The sequence below is a fragment of the Cynocephalus volans genome, chromosome 4 (genome assembly GCF_027409185.1).
Source record: "Cynocephalus volans isolate mCynVol1 chromosome 4, mCynVol1.pri, whole genome shotgun sequence".
Taxonomy (NCBI): Eukaryota; Metazoa; Chordata; class Mammalia; order Dermoptera; family Cynocephalidae; genus Cynocephalus; species Cynocephalus volans.
In genome coordinates this window covers 53,351,864-53,374,000 of record NC_084463.1, presented here as the reverse complement: position 1 = coordinate 53,374,000, position 22,137 = coordinate 53,351,864, and the positions used below count along the sequence as shown (strand labels likewise).

The 22,137-nt window shown below is 37.3% G+C and overlaps 1 protein-coding gene across 1 annotated transcript in view; it reads left to right on the top strand.

Moving 5' to 3' along the window:
• The window catches only part of LOC134374932 (zinc finger protein 420-like), a 51,612-nt gene extending 30,542 nt beyond the window's left edge, over positions 1 to 21,070 (top strand). The window contains exons 3-5 of the mRNA XM_063093090.1: positions 15,045 to 15,171; positions 15,416 to 15,508; positions 17,207 to 21,070. Coding sequence (XP_062949160.1) covers positions 15,045 to 15,171; positions 15,416 to 15,508; positions 17,207 to 19,872 — 2,886 coding nt within the window. The 3' untranslated portion in view covers positions 19,873 to 21,070. The remainder of the gene's footprint in view (positions 1 to 15,044; positions 15,172 to 15,415; positions 15,509 to 17,206) is intronic.
• Positions 21,071 to 22,137: the final 1,067 nt, after the last annotated feature.

Below are 22,137 nucleotides of genomic sequence, written 5' to 3'. Positions count from 1 at the left end.
AAGGATGTGAAAAATCTCTATAATGAGAACTACAAACCACTGCTGAGAGAAATTAGAGAGGATACAACATGGAAAGATATCCCATGCTCTTGGATTGGAATCAACATAGTGAAAATGTCCATACTACCCAAAGTGATATACAAATTCAATGTGATCCCCATCAAAATTCCAAAGACATTTTTCTCAGAAATGGAAAGAACTATCCAGACATTTATATGGAATAACAAAAGACCACACATAGCCACAGCAATGCTGAGCAAAAAAAAAATGAAGCTGGAGGCATAACACCACCTGATTTTAAACTATATTACAAAGCTATAATAACCAAAACAGTATGGTCCTGGCATAAAAACAGACACACTGACCAATGGAATAGAATAGAGAATCCAGAAATCAAACCACACACCTACAGCCATCTGATCTTTGACAAAGGCACCAAGCCTATACACTGGGGAAGAGACTGCCTCTTCAGTAAATGGTGCTGGGAGAACTGGATATCAATGTGCAGGAGAATGAAACTAGACCCATACCTTTCACCCTACGCTAAAGTCAAATTAAATATACACCCTGAAACAATAAATCTTCTTCAAGAAAACATAGGAGAAACACTTCAGGAAGTAAGACTGGACACAGACTTCATGAATATGACCCCAAAAGCACAGGCAACCAAAGGAAAAATAAACAAATGTGATTATATCAAACTCAAAAGCTTCTGCACAGCATAAGAAACAATTAACAGTTAAAAGACAACCAACAGAAGGAGAAAATATTTACAAAATATACATCTGACAAAGGACTAATATCCAGAATAGACAAGGAACTCAATCAACTTTACAAGAGAAAAACAAGCAACCCAATTAAAAAATGGGCTAAAGAGCTAAATAGGCATTTCTCAAAGGAGGATATATGAATGGCCAAGAGACATATGAAAAAATGCTCAACATCACTCAGCATTCAGGAAATGCAAATCAAAACCACATCTCACCACAGTGAGGATGGCTAAAATCCAAAAGTCTCTGAATGATAAATGCTGGCAAGGTTGTCGAGGAAAAGATACTCTCATACATTGTTGGTGGGACTGCAAAATGGTGCAGTCTCTATGGAAAATGGTATGGAGGTTCCTCAAACAATTGCAGATAGATCTACCGTATGACCCAGCTATCCCACTGCTGGGAATATACCCAGAAGAATGGAAATCATCAAGCCGAACATATACCTGTTCCCCAGTGTTCATCACAGCACTCTTTACAATAGCCAAGAGTTGGAGCCAGCCCAAATGTCCATCATCAGATGAGTGGATACAGAAAATGTGGTATATCTACACAATGGAATACTACTCAGCTATAAAAAAGAATGAAATACTGCCATTTGCAATGACATGGATGGACCTAGAGGGAATTATATTAAGTGAAACAAGTCAGGCACAGAAAGAGAAATATCACATGTTCTCACCTATGTGTGCGAGCTAAAAATAAGTAAATACACATAAAAATAACCCCGGGGTGGGTTTAGAAGACAATAATTGCACTTCCTTGAGGTTGACGTGACAAGCAAACAGAAAGGACATTGTTGGGATGGAGGGGGCAAAGGGAGGAGGGAGGGAGGGTTCCATAATCGGCCACAATAATCAACCACATTCTATGTTGTGAAAATAAAATAAAATGTTTTTTTAAAAAGATAAAAATAATATCAAAGCACCAAAAACAGTAAAAAAAAAAAAAAAATAATGAAATAAAAAACAAACAGAAGAGAAAGTATAAAATGGAAATAAAGGAACAAACAGTATTTAAAACATTCAAGCAAAAGTCAAAATGACAGAAATCAACATATTTAAGTAGTAACTCAATGTAAATGGATAGGGAACAAAACGTGTTTAAAACATTCAAACAAAAATCAAAATGAGAAGGGTAAGTCAACATATTTAAATAGTAACAACGTAAATCCGTTAAATACCCCACTCAAAAGACACAGACTGACTGATTAGATTAATGATAAAGGAATTTGTTCAGTACGAAGATATACTAATCCTAAATGTATATTCACCCAACATTGGAGTACCCAGATAACTAAGACAAATGCTATTAGACCTAAAGAAAGAGATAGACTCTAGTACCATAATACTTGGGGACCTGAATTCCCATCTCTCATCATTGGACAGATCATCTAGGTGAAAAATCAACCAAAATACATGATTAAAACTGCACTTTAGACCAATTGGACTTGGCAAACATCTTCAGAACATTTTATCGAGCAAACACAGAATATATATATTTCTCATCAGGACAAGGAGCATGCTCAAGGACACACCACGTGTTAGGTCACAAATCAAGTCTCAAATTTTTATTAAATTGAAATTATTTCATTTATATTTTCTGATGACAATGGATTAAAACTAGAAATTAATAACAAAGAAAACTCTGGAAAGTTTACAAATGCATTAAAATTAAACAACATTCTTCTGTGTGATGTATGTGTCCAAGAAGAAATCAAACAGGAGATCAAAAAATTTCTTGAGAAATCATACACGTGGGATACAGGGAAAGCAGTACTGAGGGAAATTGTTTGTGATAAATGCTTATATTGGTACAATAGAAGGGCTGCAAATAAACCATTGAACACTACACCTCAAAGAACTAGAAAAAGGAAAACAACCAAACCCCAAAACTAGTAGATGGAAAAAAATTAAGATCAGATTAATACTAAATGAAGTAGAACCCTCCAAAATGATACAAATGATCAATGAAAGAAAAAGCTGTTTTTAAGATGATCAAAATAAACACACCTATAAATAGGCTAACTAAAGAAAGAATAGAGATGATACAAATAACAATTATCAGAAGTGAAGTGGAAGACATCAAAACCTATACCACAGAAACACAAACTGTCATTGGACAATATTATAAACAACTGCACACCAATAAATTTGAAAACCTGGAGGAAATAGAGAAATGTCTGGACACATACAAACTACAAAGACTGAATCAGGAAGACATAGAAAACTTGAACAGACCAATAACAAGCAATGAGATATAAGGAGTAATCAGCAATCTCCCAACAAAGAAAATGCTAGGACTAGATGGCTTCACTGCTTACTTTACTAAACCTTTAAAGAGGAATTAATGCCTATTCTTTTGAAACTATCCCAAAAAATTGAAACAGAGGTCATTCTCCCAAACTCATTCTATGAGGCAAACGTCACCTTGATCCCCAAAGCAGATAATGACACCACCGAAAAAGAAAACTGTAGGCCAATATGTTTGATGAATATAGATGGGAAAATCCTCAATAAGATATTAGCAAATAGAATACAGCAACACATCTAAAAAATTATACATCACAATCAAGTAGGGTGCATCCCAGGGATGCAAGCATCATTCAACATATGCAAGTCAATAAATTGATACACTACATCAACAAAATCGAGGAAAAAATCCATATGATTATCTCAACAGACTTTGAAGAAGCACTTGACAAAATTCAACATCACTTCATAGTACAGTGTCAGCAAATTAGGTATAGAAGGAAAGTATCTCAACATGATAAAAGCTATATGTGACAAACCTAATGTCATTGTCATCATGAATGGGGAAAAATTGAAAGCTTTCCCTTAAGAATGGGAACAAGACCTGGGTATCTCCCCTCAGTTGTTATTTAACATAGTATAGGAAGTTCTAACCAGAGCAATCAGGCAGGAGAAAGTAAGGGAATCCAGAATGGAAAAGAGAAAGTCAAATTGTCCGTGTTTACAGATGTCATAATCCTGTACACAAAGAAGCCTAAAAAGTCTCCAAAAACAATTTCAGTAAAGTAGCAAGATACATGAACATGCAAAAATCAGTAGTGTTTTTGAACTAGCAGAAAAAAATCAAGAAAGCTATATTCCATTTACCATAGTCACCTCAAAAATAAAATACCTTGGAATACAGTTAATGACTTATGTGAAAGATCTCTATAGTGGTATCTACAAATCCCTGTTGAAAGAAATTAAAGAAGACCAATAAAAGTTAGAAAGATATTCCATGCTCTTGGATTGGAAGAAATGGATTAAAAGCTTAAATATAAGATCTGAAAGTATAAAACTCCTAGAGGAAATACTTCAGAAAGTAGGACTGGGCAAAGACTTTATGAATATGACCCCCACAGGATAGGCAATAAAAGAAAAAACAAATGGGATTATATCAAATTAAAAAGCTTCTGCACAGCACAAGAAAGAACAGAGGAAAGAAAACCTACAGAGTGGGAGAAAATATTTGTAAACTATGCATCTGATGAAGGATTAATATCTAGAATGTACAAGTAACTCAAACAACTTAAAAGTAGAATAACAAATAGTCTGATTTTAAAAATGGGCAAAGGAGCTCAATAGGCATTTTCAAAAGGAAGATCTACAAATAACCAACAGATACAGGAGAAAATGCTCAACATCCCTCAGTATCCAAAAAGTATAAATCAAAGCCACATTGAAATATCATCTCATTCCAGTTAGACTGACTCCTATCAAAAAGGTAAAGAATAAAAAATGCTGGTGAAAATGCAGCGAAAGAGGAACCTTCCTATACTGTAGGTGGGACTGTAAATTGATGCAGCCATGATCTAAAATCATATGGAGGTTCCTCAAGCATCTACAGATAGAACTGCCATATGACTCAGCAGTCCCACTACAGGGTAAATATTCAAAGGATTGGAAATAATCATGTAGGAGGGACACCTGTACTCCCATGTTTATTGCAGGTTTATTTACAGTAGGCAAGAGTTGGAATCAATCTAAATGTCCATGATCAGATGACTGGATAAGGAAAACGTGGTGTATTTATAGAATGGGATAGTACTCTGCCTTTAAAGAGAATGAAATATTGCCATTCACAGCAAAATGGATGAACTTAGAAAAAGTTATGTTGAGTAAAATAAGCCAATCACAGAAAGAAAAATTTCACGTGTCCTCACTTATATGTGGCAGCTAAAAAAATAATTAAAATTAATAAGAGAAATATACAATAATCACAATATTGCATTGAACTTCAAGAGTAGAAAATAGAACTGAGGTTACTAGAGGAAGGGAATGCTTAGGGGGATTGTGGATGGGAGGTATTTGTAAGTGGCCAGAAAAATCGATTACACTGTATAATGAAGAATATATTAATTATCCTGGTTTGAACATCACATATTGCACACACATTGATATTCAACGCTTTACCTCAGATATGTACAGTCAACTTGGTTGCAATGAAAAAAACTTAATTAAAAAGATTTTTTATTGAACCTTCACTTATTTCTTTAGTTCTTTTTATGTATATCCAGATTCTAACCTATATCTTTTTTCTTCTGCTTTTTCTTTTTTTCCACATTGCTTCCAATACAAGTGTACAGGCAAAAAATTCTCTCAATTTTTGTTTACCTGAGAAAGGCTTTATTTTTTCTTTTTTACAGATTGTTTTGAAAGTGCACAGGACTCTAGGTTTGTACGATTCTTTAATCAACCATTTGAATATTTCAGTATACTCTCTCCTTACATGGATTCTCAGGAGATGATGGGTATAATTCCTATCTTGTTTCTTTTTAGGCAAGATGTTTTTTCTTCCCTCTAGGTTTAGTCAGACTTTTCATTATTTTTGATTTTTTTTTTTTTTTTTTTTGTCTTTTTCGTGACCGGCACTCAGCCAGTGAGTGCACCGGCCTTTCCTACATAGGATCCGAACCCGCGGCGGGAGCGTCGCTGTGCTCCCAGCACCGCACTCTCCCGAGTGCGCCACGGGCTCGGCCCTTATTTTTGATTTTTTGAAGTTTGACAACTACATGCCTAGATGTAGATTTTTGGCATGTAGATTTTTATCTGGTTCTGTGTTATCTTAACTCCCTTGAGCTTTAGTTTGGTGAATGATATTAATTTATGGAAGTTCTCAGACATTATTGTTTTAAGTGTTTCTTCTATTTTTTTTTCTCCTTCTCTCCTCTCCTGCTGGTTTTCTTATTACTCTATGTTACAACTTTTGACATTGTCCAAAACTCTTTAGATATTACATTCTCTTCTTTTTTGTCTTTTTCTTGTGTGTTTGTGCTTTTTGGTTCTTAATTTCTCATTCTATCTTCAAGCCCAGAGTTTTTTATATCAGCTGTGTTCAGTCTACCAAATTGGTGAAGGTGTGGTGCCAATAATGTCAAGGACCACAATTTGATCCGTATTCTGGCCATTTGACCACCCCCTCATGAATCTTTCTAACATCTATATAATTATTCAAGGGATTTTTACTCATTGAACTATGAATATATTGGATTTGAAAACAGACCATATATATTTGTATATGAGTTATATTGTTAGACTTCTTAATACTGAACTTTCCTTTAACTGCAATAAATTTAGAAAATTTCTTTCTGTTCTTCACATTCTACTTCTTTTCCTCTATCTTATGTTTAAAGAAAAGTGCTTCTGAAGACACTATCCTTGTTCTTTTTTTTTGTTTTGTTTTTACTTGAAATCTCTTAGGTTTGTTCAGTCATTCTTATGACTTCAGGTAACATTGAAATTTTGATGTTTCCCTGCCTTGGACTGACTGTCCCCTGAAAACTTGTCCCCCACTATGACAGTGTTAAGATGGTGGAAAATCCTATTATGGTATTTGAAAAATGGGACCTTGATGATGTGATTAGATTGTAGGACCATGCCATCATGAATGGGTTAATAATGGTGGCAGATCTGAGGTCTTTAAAAGAGGAACACAAGAGAAGTTGACCTCTCTCTGGCCTGCCATTTTCAGCTGTGTGAGACCCCTGGGTCTCCATCAAGGCCTTCCCCAGCTGTGTTCCCTGGACTTTTCACTCCCCAGCTTTTGAATGTGTAAGCAGTAAAATTCATTTTCTAACAAATCACCCAGTTCCAGGTATTTGGTATAAGCAACAGAAATTGACTAATACATTTCCACATGTTTATCTTCAGCTTAGATCTCTCTCTTGAACTCTGGAATCACATATCCAATTGCCATTTGTACATTCCCACAGATATTTCAAGTATAATGTTTTCAAATCTGTTTTATTTCTGCCCATTAGGTTTTTCTGTCATTCTTCAAACTACACTTTACAGTGCCAGTACCTAACTAGTTTTAATTATGGAGAGAGACTAAGAGTAAAACTATTTAATTTTCTGCACAGGAATTTGGTACTATGGTGTCTTCGTGCTTCTTATTTCTGTATTACTTTCCACTTTTCTATGCATCTTGCTGTTCTTTTTTTTCCCCCTATGGGTTGGTAAGTATGCGGTTCTGAATCTGCAACCTTAGTGTTACCAGAAGCACTCTCTCCCAAGCGAACTAGCTAACCAGCCTTGCTCTATGTTTTTTTTTTTTTTTAAGTTTTATTTTGTCGATATACATTGTGGCTGATTATTGCTCCCCATCACCAAAACCTCCCTCCCTTCTCCCTCCACCCTCCCCCCAACCCCCAACAATGTCCTTTCTGTTTGCTTGTCGTATCAACTTCAAGTAGTTGTGGTTGTTATATCTTCTTCCCCCCCCCCGGTTTGTGTGTGTGTGTGTGTGTGTGTGTGTGTGTGTGTGTGTGTGTGTGTGTGTGTGTGTGTCTGTGAATTTATATATTAATTTTTAGCTCCCACCAATAAGTGAGAACATGTGGTATTTCTCTTTCTGTGCCTGACTTGTTTCACTTAATATAATTCTCTCAAGGTCCATCCATGTTGTTGCAAATGGCAGTATTTCATTCATTTTTATAGCTGAGTAGTATTCCATTGTGTAGATGTACCACATTTTCCATATCCACTCCTCTGATGATGAACATTTGGGCTGGTTCCAACTCTTGGCTATTGTAAAGAGTGCTGCGATGAACATTGGGAAACAGGTATACATACGACTTGATGATTTCCATTCCTCTGGGTATATTCCCAACAGTGGGATAGCTGGGTCGTATGGTAGATCTATCTGCAATTGTTTGAGGAACCTCCATACCATTTTCCATAGAGGCTGCACCATTTTACAGTCCCACCAACAATGTATGAGAGTTCCTTTTTCTCCGCAGCCTCGCCAGCATTTATCGTTCATAGTCTTTTGGATTTTAGCCATCCTAACTGGGGTTAGATGGTATCTCAATGTAGTTTTGATTTGCATTTCCCGGATGCTGAGTGATGTTGAGCAGTTTTTCATATGTCTGTTGGCCATTTGTATATCTTCCTTAGAGAAATGCCTACTTAGCTCTTTTGCTGATTTTTTAATTGGGTTGCTTGTTTTCTTCTTGTAAAGTTGCTTGAGTTCCTTATATATTCTGGATATTAATCCTTTGTCAGATGTATATTTTGCAAATATTTTCTCCCACTCTGTTGGTTGTCTTTTAACTCTGTTAATTGTTTCTTTTGCTCTGCAGAGGCTTTTTAGTTTGATATAATCCCATTTGTTTATTTTTTCCTTTGGTTGCCCGTGCTTTTGGGGTCGTATTCATGAAGTCTGTGCACAGTCCATTTCCTGAAGTGTTTCTCCTATGTTTTCTTTAAGAAGTTTTATTGTTTCAGGGTGTATATTTAAATCCTTAATCCATTTTGAGTTGATTTTAGTATACGGTGAGAGGTATGGATCTAGTTTCATTCTCCTGCATATGGATATCCAGTTATCCCAGCACCATTTGCTGAAGAGGCAGTCCTTTCCCCAGTGAATAGGCCTCCTGCCTTTGTCAAAGATCAGATGGCAGAAAGTGTGTGGGTTGATTTCTGGATTCTCTATTTTATTCCATTGGTCAGTGTGTCTGTTTTTATGCCAGTACCATACTGTTTTGGTTATTATAGCGTTGTAGTATAGCTTAAAGGCAGGTAGTGTTATGCCTCCAGCTTTATTTTTTTTGCTCAGGATTGCTTTGGCTATGCGTAGTCTTTTATTGTTCCATATAAATGTCTGAATAGTTTTTTCCATTTCTGAGAAAAATGTCTTTGGAATTTTGATGGGGATTGTATTGAATTTGTATATCACTTTGGGTAGTATGGACATTTTCACTATGTTGATTCTTCCAATCCAAGAGCATGGGATATCTTTCCATCTTCTTGTATCCTAATTTCTCTCAGCAGTGGTTTGTAGTTCTCATTATAGAGATTTTTCACATCCTTGGTTAACTCAATTCCTAAGTATTTTATTTTTTTGGTGGCTATTGTAAATGGGCCGGCTTTCTTGATTTCTCGTTCTGCATGTTCACTATTGGAGAAAAGAAATGCTACTGATTTTTGTGTGTTGATTTTGTATCCTGCTACTGTGCTGAAATCATTTATCAATTCCAAGAGTTTTTTTGTAGGGGTTTTAGGCTGTTCGATATATAGGATCATGTCATCTGCAAACAGGGACAGTTTGACTTCCTCTTTTCCAATCTGGATGCCCTTTATTTCCTTCTCTTCTCTGATTGCTCTGGCTAGTACTTCCAACACTATGTTGAATAGGAGTGGTGAAAGTGGGCATCCTTGTCTAGTTCCTGTTCTTAAAGGAAAAGCTTTCAGCTTTTCCCCATTCAGGATGATATTGGCAGTGGGTTTGGCATATATGGCTTTAATTATGTTGAGATACTTTCCCTCTATACCTAACTTATAGAGGGTCTTTGTCATGAATGAGTACTGAACTTTATCAGATGCTTTTTCAGCATCCATAGATATGATCATATGGTCCTTGTGTTTCGGTTTATTAATATGGTGTATCAAATTTATTGATTTGCGTATGTTGAACCAACCTTGCATCCCTGGGATGAATCCCACTTGATCGTGATGAATAATTTTACGTATGTGTTGCTGTATTCTGTTTGCTAGTATTTTAGTGAGGATTTTTGCATCTATATTCATCAAGGATATTGGCCTGTAGTTTTCTTTTTTGGTTATATCTTTACCTGGTTTTGTTATCAGGATGATGTTTGCTTCATAGAATGAGTTTGGGAGATTTGCATCCGTTTCAATCTTTGGGAATAGTTTGTAAAGAATCGGTGTCAATTCCTCTTTGAATGTTTGGTAAAATTCTGCTGTGAATCCATCTGGTCCTGGGCTTTTCTTTGTTGGGAGCCTTCTGATAACAGCTTCAATCTCCTTTATTGTTATTGGTATGTTCAAATTTTCTACGTCTTCATGGTTCAGTTTTGGGAGCTTGTGTGTGTCCAGAAATTTATCCATTTCCTCCAGATTTTCAAATTTGTTGGAGTATAGTTGTTTATAGTAGTCTCGAATGATTCCTTGTATTTCAGATGAATCAGTTGTAATATCGCCTTTTTCATTTCTAATTTTTGTTATTTGAGTCTCCTCTCTTCTTTTTTTTGTTAGCCATGCTAATGGTTTGTCAATTTTATTTATCTTTTCAAAAAACCAACTTTTTGATTCGTTGATTTTTTGAATTTTTTTTTTGGTTTTCAATTTCATTCAGTTCTGCTCTGATCTTAATGATTTCTTTCCGTCTGCTAACTTTAGGTTTGGATTGTTCTTGTTTTTCTAGTTCTTTAAGGTGAAGTGTTAGGTTGTTCACTTGCCATCTTTCTATTCTTCTGAAGTAAGCGTTTAATGCAATAAATTTTCCCCTCAATACTGCTTTTGTAGTATCCCATAGGTTTTGGTATGATGTATCATTGTTTTCATTAGTTTCAATAAATTTTTTGATTTCCTGCTTGATTTCTTCTTGGACCCATATGTCATTAAGTAGAATGCTGTTTAATTTCCATGTGTTTGTATAGTTTCCAGAGTTTCATTTTTTATTAATTTCTAGTTTTAATCCATTGTGGTCTGAGAAGATACATGGGATAATTCCAATTTTTTTGAATTTATTGAGACTTGATTCTGACCAAATATGTGATCTATCCTGGAGAATGATCCATGTGCTGCTGAGAAGAATGAATATTCTGAGGTTGTTGGGTGGAATGTTCTGTAGATATCTGCCAATTCCAATTGGTCTAGAGTCTTGTTTAGATCTTGTGTTTCTCTACTGATTCTTTGCCTAGATGATCTGTCTAATATTGACAGTGGGGTGTTCAGGTCCCCTGCTATTATGGTATTAGTGTCTATTTCCTTCTTTAGGTCTAATAGAGTTTGTTTTATAAATCTGGCTGCTCCAACATTGGGTGCATACATATTTATGATTGTTAGGTCTTCTTGATGGATCAGTCCTTTTATCATTAAGCAGTGTCCCTCATTGTCTCTTTTTATGGTTTTTAGTTCAAAGTCTATTTTGTCAGATATAAGAATACCTACTCCAGCTCGTTTTTCTTTTCTGTTTGCATGGTAAATCTTAGTTTGTGTGAATCTTTAAGGTGAGGTGGGTCTCGTTTAGGCAGCATATAGTTGGGTCCTGCTTTTTGATCCAGTCAGCCAGTCTGTCTTTTAATTGCGGAATTTAAGCCTCTTACATTAAGAGTTGTTATTGAAAGGTGTTGATTTATTCCTAGCATTTTATTGGTTGTTTGGTTGTCTTAGGTGTCTTTTGTTCCTTCCTTTCTCATTTTCTGTTTGGTTTCTTTGTTTCTTGGTTCCTTAGGTTGTAGATAGTGTTTTTGTTAGCTTGTTTTCTCTTCATGGATGCCATTTTTATTATACTAGCGGGTTTAGATTTTTCTAGGGTTTTTATGGCAGTGGTAGTTATTTTTCAGGAACCAAACCCAGTACTCCCTTGAGGATTTCTTGTAAGGGTGGTCGTGTGGTAGTGAATTCCCACAGTTTTTGTTTGTCTGAGAAATATACTATTTGCCCCTCATTTCGGAAGGATAGCCTTGCAGGGTAGAGTATTCTTGGCTGGCAATCTTTGTCTTTTAGTATTTTGAAAATATCATCCCATTCCTTTCTAGCTTTTAGGGTTTGTGATGAGAAGTCTGATGTTAGCCTGATTGGGGCTCCCTTATAGGTGATTTGACGCCTCTCTCTTGCAGCTTTTAAGATTCTCTTTTTGTCTCTGAGTTTTGCCAATTTGACTATGACATGTCTTGGAGAAGGTCTTTTTGGGTTGAATACATTTGGAGATCGTTGAGCTTCCTGGATCTGAAGATCTGTGATTTTTCCTATACCTGGGAAGTTTTCTTCCACTATTTTGTTGAATATGTTTTCAATGGAATCTCCATTTTCCTCCCCTTCTGGAATACCCATGACTTGGATATTTGATTGCTTAAGGTTGTCTGATATCTCTCTCAGATTTTCTTCAATGTCCTTGATTCTTTTTTCTTTCTTTTTGTCTGCTTGTGTTATTTCAAACAGCCCATGTTCAAGTTCAGAGGTTCTCTCTTCAACTTCGACAAGCCTGCTGGTTAAATTCTCCATTGTGTTTTTTATTTCACTGAATAACTTCTTCAGTTCAGCAAGTTCTGCTACATTTTTTTTCAGGACATTGATTTCCTTGTACATTTCCTCTTTCAGGTCCTGTATACTTTTCCTCATTTCATCATGATGTCTAGCTGAGTTTTCTTGTATCTCATTCAGTTTCCTTAGAATTATCACTGGAAATTCCTTGTCAGTTATTTCAAGGGCTTCTTGTTCTATAGTATCTAGAGTTTGAGATTTATTAACTTTTGGTGGTGTACTTTCTTGATTTTTTGTATTTCTGGTATCTTTTTTTGGTGTCTATTCATTGTGGTAGGGGGTTTCACAGTCCACCGGTTTGAGACTAATGACTAACTAGGATGTTGCTGTGGTTGCCAATTTCGTATGGCTCCCTCCGTGACTGCTCAGTTGGCCTCTAGTGCCATGTGTGTGTGGTTGCCTTGGGTCTTGGGCTTCTCCGGGGAGCCACCTTTCTGGTCAGCTTGGACTCTGCTGGGCTGGTCGATCACGTACCACAGGGTGTGTGATCTCTGTTGAGCTTTCACTTCCTGTGCAGGACTTCTCCCTGTTCCGTGTGCTCTGGCCCAGGCTGTTAGATCGTGCAGTGGCGACCCCACCGGGTGTGTGGTTTCTGTCGAGTCTCTGCCTCCCATGTCGCACGTGTCCCCACTCTGTGTGCACTGTGCTGGGTTGGGGCGTTTCTTCTGTACCCCTCTTCTATCAGCTAGGCCTTCAAGACCCTGCTCGGCACCACCTTGCCCAGGAAGTCTACCAGGTTTCTGCTGGGCACAGACGACCGGTCTCTCTGGGTGCCTTTGTAGCACTGTGTAGATCTTTCTCGGGTCTTGTTCACCTTTGTATCCCCCTGGCATAGACCGAATCTAGCGCCCACCTGCAGCCTGCTCTCCGGCAGGTTCAAGTGGACCTGGGAACTCTCCTACCACACTGTTCCCAACCAGAAATTGGTTAGGCTTTTTTCCGACCTGGTGGCTGCAGAGATGGTATCTGCCTCCCAGTAACAGGAAGTTTACTGGGGGCTGGAGTCCAGGGTGTTGTGGAGTGACAGTCGGCCCACCCGTACTTCCTTGCCCTCCCAACACTGGCCGGGGATGCCCCCCGCCTTCAGCCCCACCAGAGAACCGCAGAGGGAGTGAGTGGGGAGGCTGGCCCGCAGGCTCCAGAAAGCCCTGCGCCTGGCCAAGCAAGTGGGAAGGCTCAGTGACGGCTGAGCCGGGCAGAGCTGCTAGCACCTGGGAAAATGGAGGCAGCCCCAGGGTGGTGAGTGGCCTGGTGATGCAAGCGGGAGCCGGGTGGGCGTAATCCCCCCGAACAGAGCTGGGCCAGGAGTCACTCACAGGGTTTTTCTAGGTCGGGTGTTCACTCTCTGTCTCTGGTTTGTCGCCTTCTCTGTTCTCGTCCGCTGCTGCCTCGGGCTGTTCAGTCGCTGTGTGGCTCTGGTGCTCCCAGGAATCTTCTTTAATGCCGGCCTGAAGCCTCGAATCCTGAATAGGGCAGCTGGCCGCCTTCAGCGCGGCCCCGGCCTCCAGGATCCTGGCTGCATCCACAGCAGCCCTGGCGCCGTGTTCCCTGTTTCGAGACTCGCTTTTGCAGCTAAGGAACAGTTCTTTTCCTGCTCCACACTTCAAAGCTGTTGCCTGTAAATGAGGTAGCCTCTCCTGCCGGGGGCATAGTGGCGGTCACCCCCCACAACCGGCCACCAGCAGCGGTCCTCCCTTAAGAGATGGCAAGAGGAAGGTCGACAAGTTTCCCGGCTGCCTGAGGCCCAGTGGCTGCCTTTTCCATCTCAGCTACTCTGCGCCAACTGCCGCAGCCACCGCCATCTTGAAACTCCTTGCTCTATGTTCTAATGGTCTTCCATCATCCTGTTTTCTTCTGCTCTGACTCTCTCTAAAGCTTTTTCCATTCTTCTTCTACTGAATGAATATTAAATTGTAAATGTAGTATGTGAGAGATTCACATTTACAAAACCACCTTATTTACACCCTGTGTTTTAGAAAGTGGCTGTGTTCACTCTCATGCAGACAGAAGTGATCCTTTGTCATTTGGGAAGGAAATTTTAGAGTGCCTTTTTATATGTTTTCAGTTTATAAGTAATTGAAAACAGCAATTGCATATAATTTCTTACTGTTTGAAATAGACAAATATTTAAATGTAGAATTGTTCCATAATGTGTTTCTTTAAGTGTGTGTATCTGTTATCACTACCCATGAACATTCATGTAAACATGGTGCCATGTGTAGTTCCATTAACATGGGGTTTTTTCCTTTGCTCTTGTGACTGCAGTTTTGTTTTTGCTTCATACTGAGGAGAACACGTGGTTCACACAGAAGAGCTTAAAATCTTTGGCATATAAGTGAAGTACAAACAGAATACAACATAGAATTATATTTCCTCTTTCTTAACTCATTCTCTGTTGAACTTGTGTCTAAAGTTGTTTATCTAACACCCTGGTTCGGGTATGTATTTATACTTGTCTTCACACATAATTATAAACTCATTGGAGAAGCAGCATTTCATTCATAGTTTTATCACTAGTAACAAGGATTGTTTTTAGCTATAAGGTAAGCTTTGCAATCATATTTCACTTATCAATATATCATTACAGTGACATGATATTCCTGCTTTTTTTTCCCTCCACCATATGGTTTACAAAGAAGCAGCACTTTATTTAACACATAAGACACTCACACTCACAGAAGTGTGAACTGTAAGATTCCTCTTTTGTGACCCAGGACTAATGGCCTGAGTTGAAATCAATGTGTCATTATAGGAGGTTGTGATATTTGAGGATGTGGCTGTGGACTTCACCTGGGAGGAGTGGCAGGACTTGAATGATGCTCAGAGGACTCTGTACAGGGATGTGATGCTGGAGACCTACAGTAGCCTGGTGTCATTGGGTGAGTGAAACTCCTTAGTAACATTGAGGAAAAATGTTTTGTTATTTTTATAAAAATATGAATGGTTGATAGAGTTTTATGCTCTTTCGCAAGATTACATTTCATGAAAAACATGTCATCCCTATGTAATAAAAGATCCAAATCGGCCTCTTTATTGTATAATTCCTGAAGCTAAGCTCTTGTTATTCTTCCAAGGATCTGACTTTACAGTTTTATAAAGTCCTATGTTTCTTGCCATTAACAGGGCACTGCATTAGTAAACCTGAGGTGATCCTCAAGTTGGAGAAAGGAACAGAGCCATGGATGATAGAAGAACACCCAAACCAGAGCCTTCCAGGTTGGTGAGCACATCCTGGGCATAGGCCAGGAAGAGTAAAAGCCAGCAGATCTTGGCTGTGTTCAGCTGTCTCTGGCAATTTTTCTACAGGTTTCTGAGCTGAGACTGGCTCATCTCCTTGCATCAAACACATGTATTGTATAACTTTTTTAATGGACTCACACATATATGTCTCAATGTTTTGTTTTGATATTTTTTAAAAATGTATTTTCCTAAAATTTAATCCCTACATTTCTCTTTTTTGATCTTTATTTTTGCTATTCACTTTTTCAGTATTCTCAATTGCCCTCATGTTTTCCACTCTCATGGACATGGTTTTTTCAGTCTCTATGCTTTTGATCTGTGTTACAGCAGAATATCTGAAACTGGGTAATTTACAAAGAAACAAACTCTATCTCTTACTGTTCTGTTGTGGAGACTGAGCATTCCAAGATCTAGAGGTGGCATGTGGTTCAGGCCTTGTTTCTGTTGGTGATTCTTGGCCGAATCCCAAAGTAGTGCAGTGTATCACATAGGAAGTTGATAAGAAGTCCAGGTATGAGCCTTCCATACCACCATGTCAGAAATTATGGAGATGAGGTAGTCCTAACATAGGGGAATGGAAAAGGGGAGTTCTGAACTTTATAGAAGAACCAGGAGACTCAGGGTATCAAGGCCAAGTGAACAAAGGGTTTCAAGTTTAGGGTTTGGGAATGCTGTTTGGAAGTGGAGTTTGAAGTTAATGCTTTCCTCATCTCTTTGTGGAAATAATTCTAAAACAATAAAGAAAATTACAAATGTATGGGAGACCCTATTTTTTCATAAGAATAGTAATCATCCAAAACTCCAGTGCATAATACTAAAGATTTCATCAGCAATGAATTACCAAGTGGGGGTGTATGTTCCAGAATCTGGGAAGAGAACATAAATAGGTATTAAAAGGAGTAAAAAAAAAAAAAAACTCCTTTTCAAAGATGGTGAGCACATCCTTTGTTGCAGAAACAAACATTTGAAACCAGCAGGAAAGGGGCGTCTGGAGCCGGGGACTGAAGTTTACTGTATAGTAATGGTTTTGATAAGCACAGGAAGTCTGGTTAAATGAATAATTTGTGGGAGGCTCTGTTTAGGGTGGAAAATAATTTTATTATTTGAAAAACTTCCACATGCTTATAGCCATTTCTTAGGGAAGAGTAAAAAGTATAGAAAAATGAAAAACATGAGTGCAAAATTCTTAACCAAAGTCATTTTCCTCCATATGCAATGAAAAATTAGATCATTCTGCACCTGAACGTAGCCAGTGAAGGAAAACCTATCCATATTCAAAGCAGAAGAATGAGAAAAAGAGCAACAGGATATAACCACTATTGTTATAAAACTAAAAAGAGTAAAATGTATGAACAAATGGAAAGTGATTAGAAATTATTCGAAATCTGCAATTAGGAAGAAGGTAAAAATTAGTAAATATGCATTATGATTTTAAAAAGAAAATTGTGAATAAGCATAGAACAATGTGACATAATGTTACAAAATATATTAATACAATATAACATTGTGTCAGTATGGAGAAAACCCATATATTCCTGAAACCAGTACTTATTACTGATTTTTATAGCATCTTTATCACTAGAATTGAGAGAAACTTCTCTACCTTTAGATAAGCATGCAAGAAAATAGTCTTATGTGTGGTTCATGGATATGGTTGCATTTTTGTCATTTCAGATGTCCAGACAGTCAATGACCTAATTGAGAGGAGCCAAGAAAGTCATGGCAGATACTTGTGGCAAGGTGTAATCATCAGTGGCAACCAATCAACTGAGGAGAGAGTGGAGTTAGGGAAATCATTTAATTTCAGTTCAAAGCATATTTTAAATCTGGTTATAAATAATGGAAACTATTCAGGAGTGGGGCATGAGGAGTTTAATCTATGTCACAATGCACTTCTTCCAGAGACTGATGCCATGTGTGCTGGAGAGAAATGTGATGAGCATAATATATCTGAGAAATCACAGAGACATCATGAGCATCTTAGTCAGCATCCCAAGATTCAAACTGGGCAACCTTTTCAATATACTGGAAAAGGACAATCCTCCAACACAGTGCCAATATTTACACATAAGATTCATATGTGTGAGGCCATCTGTAAATATAGTGAGTATGGGAAAGCCTGTAATAAGTCAGCTGTCATTGCCCAAGAGACAACTCAAGTAGGGAAGAAATGTTTTCAATGTGATGTATGTCAGAAAATGCTCTATAAAAAAGCTAAACTTACTGAACATCAGATTATACACACAGGAGAGAAACATGATAAATACAATGAATGTCAGAAATCTTTTATTACGGAATCATACCTTATCTCATATCAGGGAAAATCTACAGGGAAGAAGCCTTATCCATGTAATGAACAGGAGAAAATTTTCCATCAGAAGTCAGACCTTACTGTGCATCAGAGAATTCACACAGGGGAAATATACTGTGGATTTATTAACTGTGACAAAAAATTTCATGAGAATTCACTTCTCAACTGTCCTCAGGCAATTAACAAAAGTGAAAAGTCATGTAAATGTAATGGATGTATAAAATCTTTCAACCATAATTCTGACCTTACCCTATATCAGAGAATTCAAATGAGTGAGAATCCTTATGAATATGAAGAAAATCAAATTTTCTACAGTAAGCCAAAACTCAGTGAACATGACAGACTTCACATTGGTAAGAAAGCCTTTGACTGTAATACATGTGTGAAAACTTTTAAGCCAAATTCAAACTTCAGCAAGCATAAGGAAACTTATAAGGAGTTTGGAAAAGGTTTTAACCAAAAGTCAAACCTGAGGAGAATTCACACAGTTGAGTACCCATATGAATGTAGAGAATGTGGGAAAGCTTTTAAACAAAAGTCAGCCCTCAACAAGCATCAGACAATTCACACTGGTGAGAAACCCTATGAGTGTAAAGAATGTGGAAAAGCTTTTATCCGAAAGTCATACCTCAGCTATCATCAGAGAATTCACACAGGTGAGAAACCATATGAATGTAAAGAATGTGGAAAAGCTTTTAACCGAAAGCCAGCCCTCAACAGACATCAGAGAATTCACACAGGTGAGAAACCATATGAATGTAAAGAATGTGGAAAAGCTTATAAACGAAAGTCACACCTCAGCATGCATCAGAGAATTCACACAGGCGAGAAGCCATATGAATGTAAGGAATGTGGAAAAGCTTTTAATGAAAAATCAGCCCTCAACAAGCATCAGAGAATTCACACAGGTGAGAAACCATATAAATGTAAAGAATGTGGAAAAGCTTTTAACCAAAAGTCACACCTCAGAAAACATCAGAGAATTCATACAGGTGACAAACCATATGGATGTAAAGAATGTGGAAAAGCTTTTAATCAAAAGTCACACCTCAGCAATCATCAGACAATTCACACAGGTGAGAAACCATGTAAATTTAAAGAATGTAGGAAAGCTTTTAACAAGTCACACCACAGAAAGCGTCAGATAATTCACACAGGTGAGAAACGATTTGAATGTAAAGAACATGGAAAAGCTTTTATCCCAAAGTCACACCTCAGCATGTGTCAGAGAATTCAGACAGGTGAGAAGCCATGTGAATGTAAAGAATGTGGGAAAGATTTTAGCCGAAAGTCAGCCCTCAACAAGCATCAGAGAATTCATACAGGCGAGAAACCATATGAATGTAAAGAATGTGGGAAAGCTTTTAGCCGAAAGTCAACCCTCAGTGAGCATCAGAGAATTCACACAGGTGAGAAACCATATGAATGTAAAGAATGTGGAAAAGCTTTTAACCAAAAGTCACACCTCAGCAGGCATCAGAGAATTCACACAGGTGAGAAACCATATGTATGTAAGGAATGTGGAAAAGCTTTTAACCAAAAGTCATACCTCAGGAGTCATCAGACAATTCACACAGGTGAGAAACCATATGAATGTAAAGAATGTGGAAAAGCTTTTAACCGAAAGTCAGACCTCAGCAGTCATCAGATAATTCACACAGGTGAGAAACCATATAAATGTAAAGAATGTGAAAAAGCTTTTAACCAAAAGTCAGCCCTCAAGAAGCATCATAGAATTCACACAGGTGAGAAACCATATGAATGTAAAGAATGTGGCAAAGCTTTTCAGCAAAAGTCACACCTGAGCATGCATCAGAGAATTCACACAGGTGAGAAACCATATGAATGTATAGAGTGTGGGAAAGCTTTTAACCGAAAGCCAGCCCTCAACAGGCATCAGAGAATTCACAAAAGTGTGGAACCATGTGAATGTAAGGATTCTTCAGAAGCTTTTAACCAAATGCCAGCCTTCAGCATGCATCAGAGAACTCACCCAGGGGATAACCCCTGTGAATGTAATGGATGTTGAAAAACCTTTAACCAGAAGTCATACTTCAGGATGCATCATAGTACTCACGCAGGAAAAAAACATTATGAATATAAAGTATGTGGAAAATGTCTTAATTGAAAGTCAGACCACAGCATTTATCAGAGAATTTTCACAGATGGGAAACTATATGAGTGTAAAGAATGTAGAAACGCTTTTAACCAAAAGTCCACCCTCAGCATGGATCAGAGAACTCACACAGGTGAGAAACCATATGAATGTAAAGAATGTGGGAAAAGCTTTTTGTTTGTTTGTTTTTTACAAGGTTACAATTTAGAAGATGTTAGGATACTCAATCATGAAAAAACATGAGTGTAATATAAGCCTTTTACTGGAACTCCTCCTAAAAGATGAAAGAATTCATGCAAAGGAAAACCTCATTGAATCTAATTTCTATGGCAAAAGATTTTGGCAGAAGTCATATCTCAAGATATCAGAGAACTTACATGAAGAAGGAGACCTTTGTATATGTAATGGTTCTCAGGTATTGGACATTGTCTTGAGGATCCCCTATTGACATAAAAATTTGGTGATGCTCAAGTCCCTTCTATAAATGGTGTAGTGGTTCTGTATTACCAATTCACTTCCTGCTGTGTAATTTACCTCTTGTGTAGATTACTTATACTACTGGAAAAAATGTGAATACTATGTAAATAGTTATACTGTGTTGTTTTTCAGTTGTAGAATTGTTTCATTTAATGTTTTTATTTACTTTTGAGTATTTTTGATAAGTAGTTTGAATCACTTCAGATTTGGAAGGATGACTGTAATGAGTGTGGAAACATCTTTTTTTGAAAGTCTGAAGTTTGGCTATGGTTAGAGCATTGTTGCTTATAACATAACACAAAGGACCCCTATACCAGCCTCTCACCAAAAATAAATAAAAATTAAAAAGGAATCACATCATGGCAGACATTAGAGAATTTACACGGGAGAAATTCTGTATGGATTAGACTATGTTTTTTTTAAATCACTTTTCTCTTATATGCACAGCCTGATATTGGAGCATTCCATGATTGGGTGGATAACCATAAAATCTAACTCTGTTCAGGGGAACATAGATATGTGATGAACATTACTTCCACTTCAAGCATCAAAATTAAAAATTTTTCCTTGCAGTTGTTTCTGATTTCTCATGTTCTCTGGGATTTTATGAAGATGACTGTTGGGTGGAGTTGGGGGCCACAGGTGGGAGAAATACACCCTAATTTAAATTAGAAGGAATTAAAGAAACCAGAGATATTCTCACCACTATACCCAAACCTCCACTAACACATTATATAAGAAATTATTTCCTTGTTGAGCCATTGTTTGTGTGCTCTGTTTGCATTACAACACAACCAGCCCACTCCAGCTAAAGGATTTTATAAACTTTCTGAGAGAAGTTACCAGTACTTGTATATGGGAATAGAATTTTATATTGTCACCATTTATACCCAAAGCAGTTTATGGGAAAATCAGATTATGGGAGAAACTATAATAAATGTGAGATATCTCATCAGGACTTCTCATTGAACAGTGAAAGTAAAGTTAAATATCTTTGTAAATCTCTTTAATGTGTCAAATCTTTCAAGAAGACTTTCAACACTTTTTACGTGAGGATTTGAAATGCAGAGAAAACTAATAAATTAAATTTTCAAATAGAAATGATAAATGGAGTACTAGAAATATTCTTAACATTTTGAATGTTACCAATGTTTAAATATGACTGGTGACACTGCCTGCCAGGGGACATTTGGCTTTGTCTCAAGACATTTTTGGTTGTCATAACGGAAGGGGTGTTATTCCATTGAGTTGCAAAAAAGACATGTTGCTCAACAGCCTACAGTGTGCAAAAAAGCCTCCTCACATGCAACGTTTATGCATAAAACTGTTCTTTGTTAAAAATTTATCTTAGTGAAACCCAGCATAACTGTGGGTAGGTAATATGTACACTTAGTATAATAAATAGTTTGGTTTGACTTACTTCAGGATTTTTGGCATTAACTGCCATTAACTTCTGTATATTTTGTTAAATATATTGTCTAAATTACTGTACTGCATAGAGTTTTTCCTACTCTCCTATTTTAGATAAATTTGTATGAGCAGTATTACAAAACTAAGTAAAGGTAATTTTTCCCTAATGTTTGAAGCTAACACAGAGCCAATCAGTGGGTTGAATAGAAACATTTGGATGGGAGTGCACAAAATTGTAAACAACTTGTCTGAACTCATTTAAACAGCTGTAAACAGTGGGTTTTTTAAAAA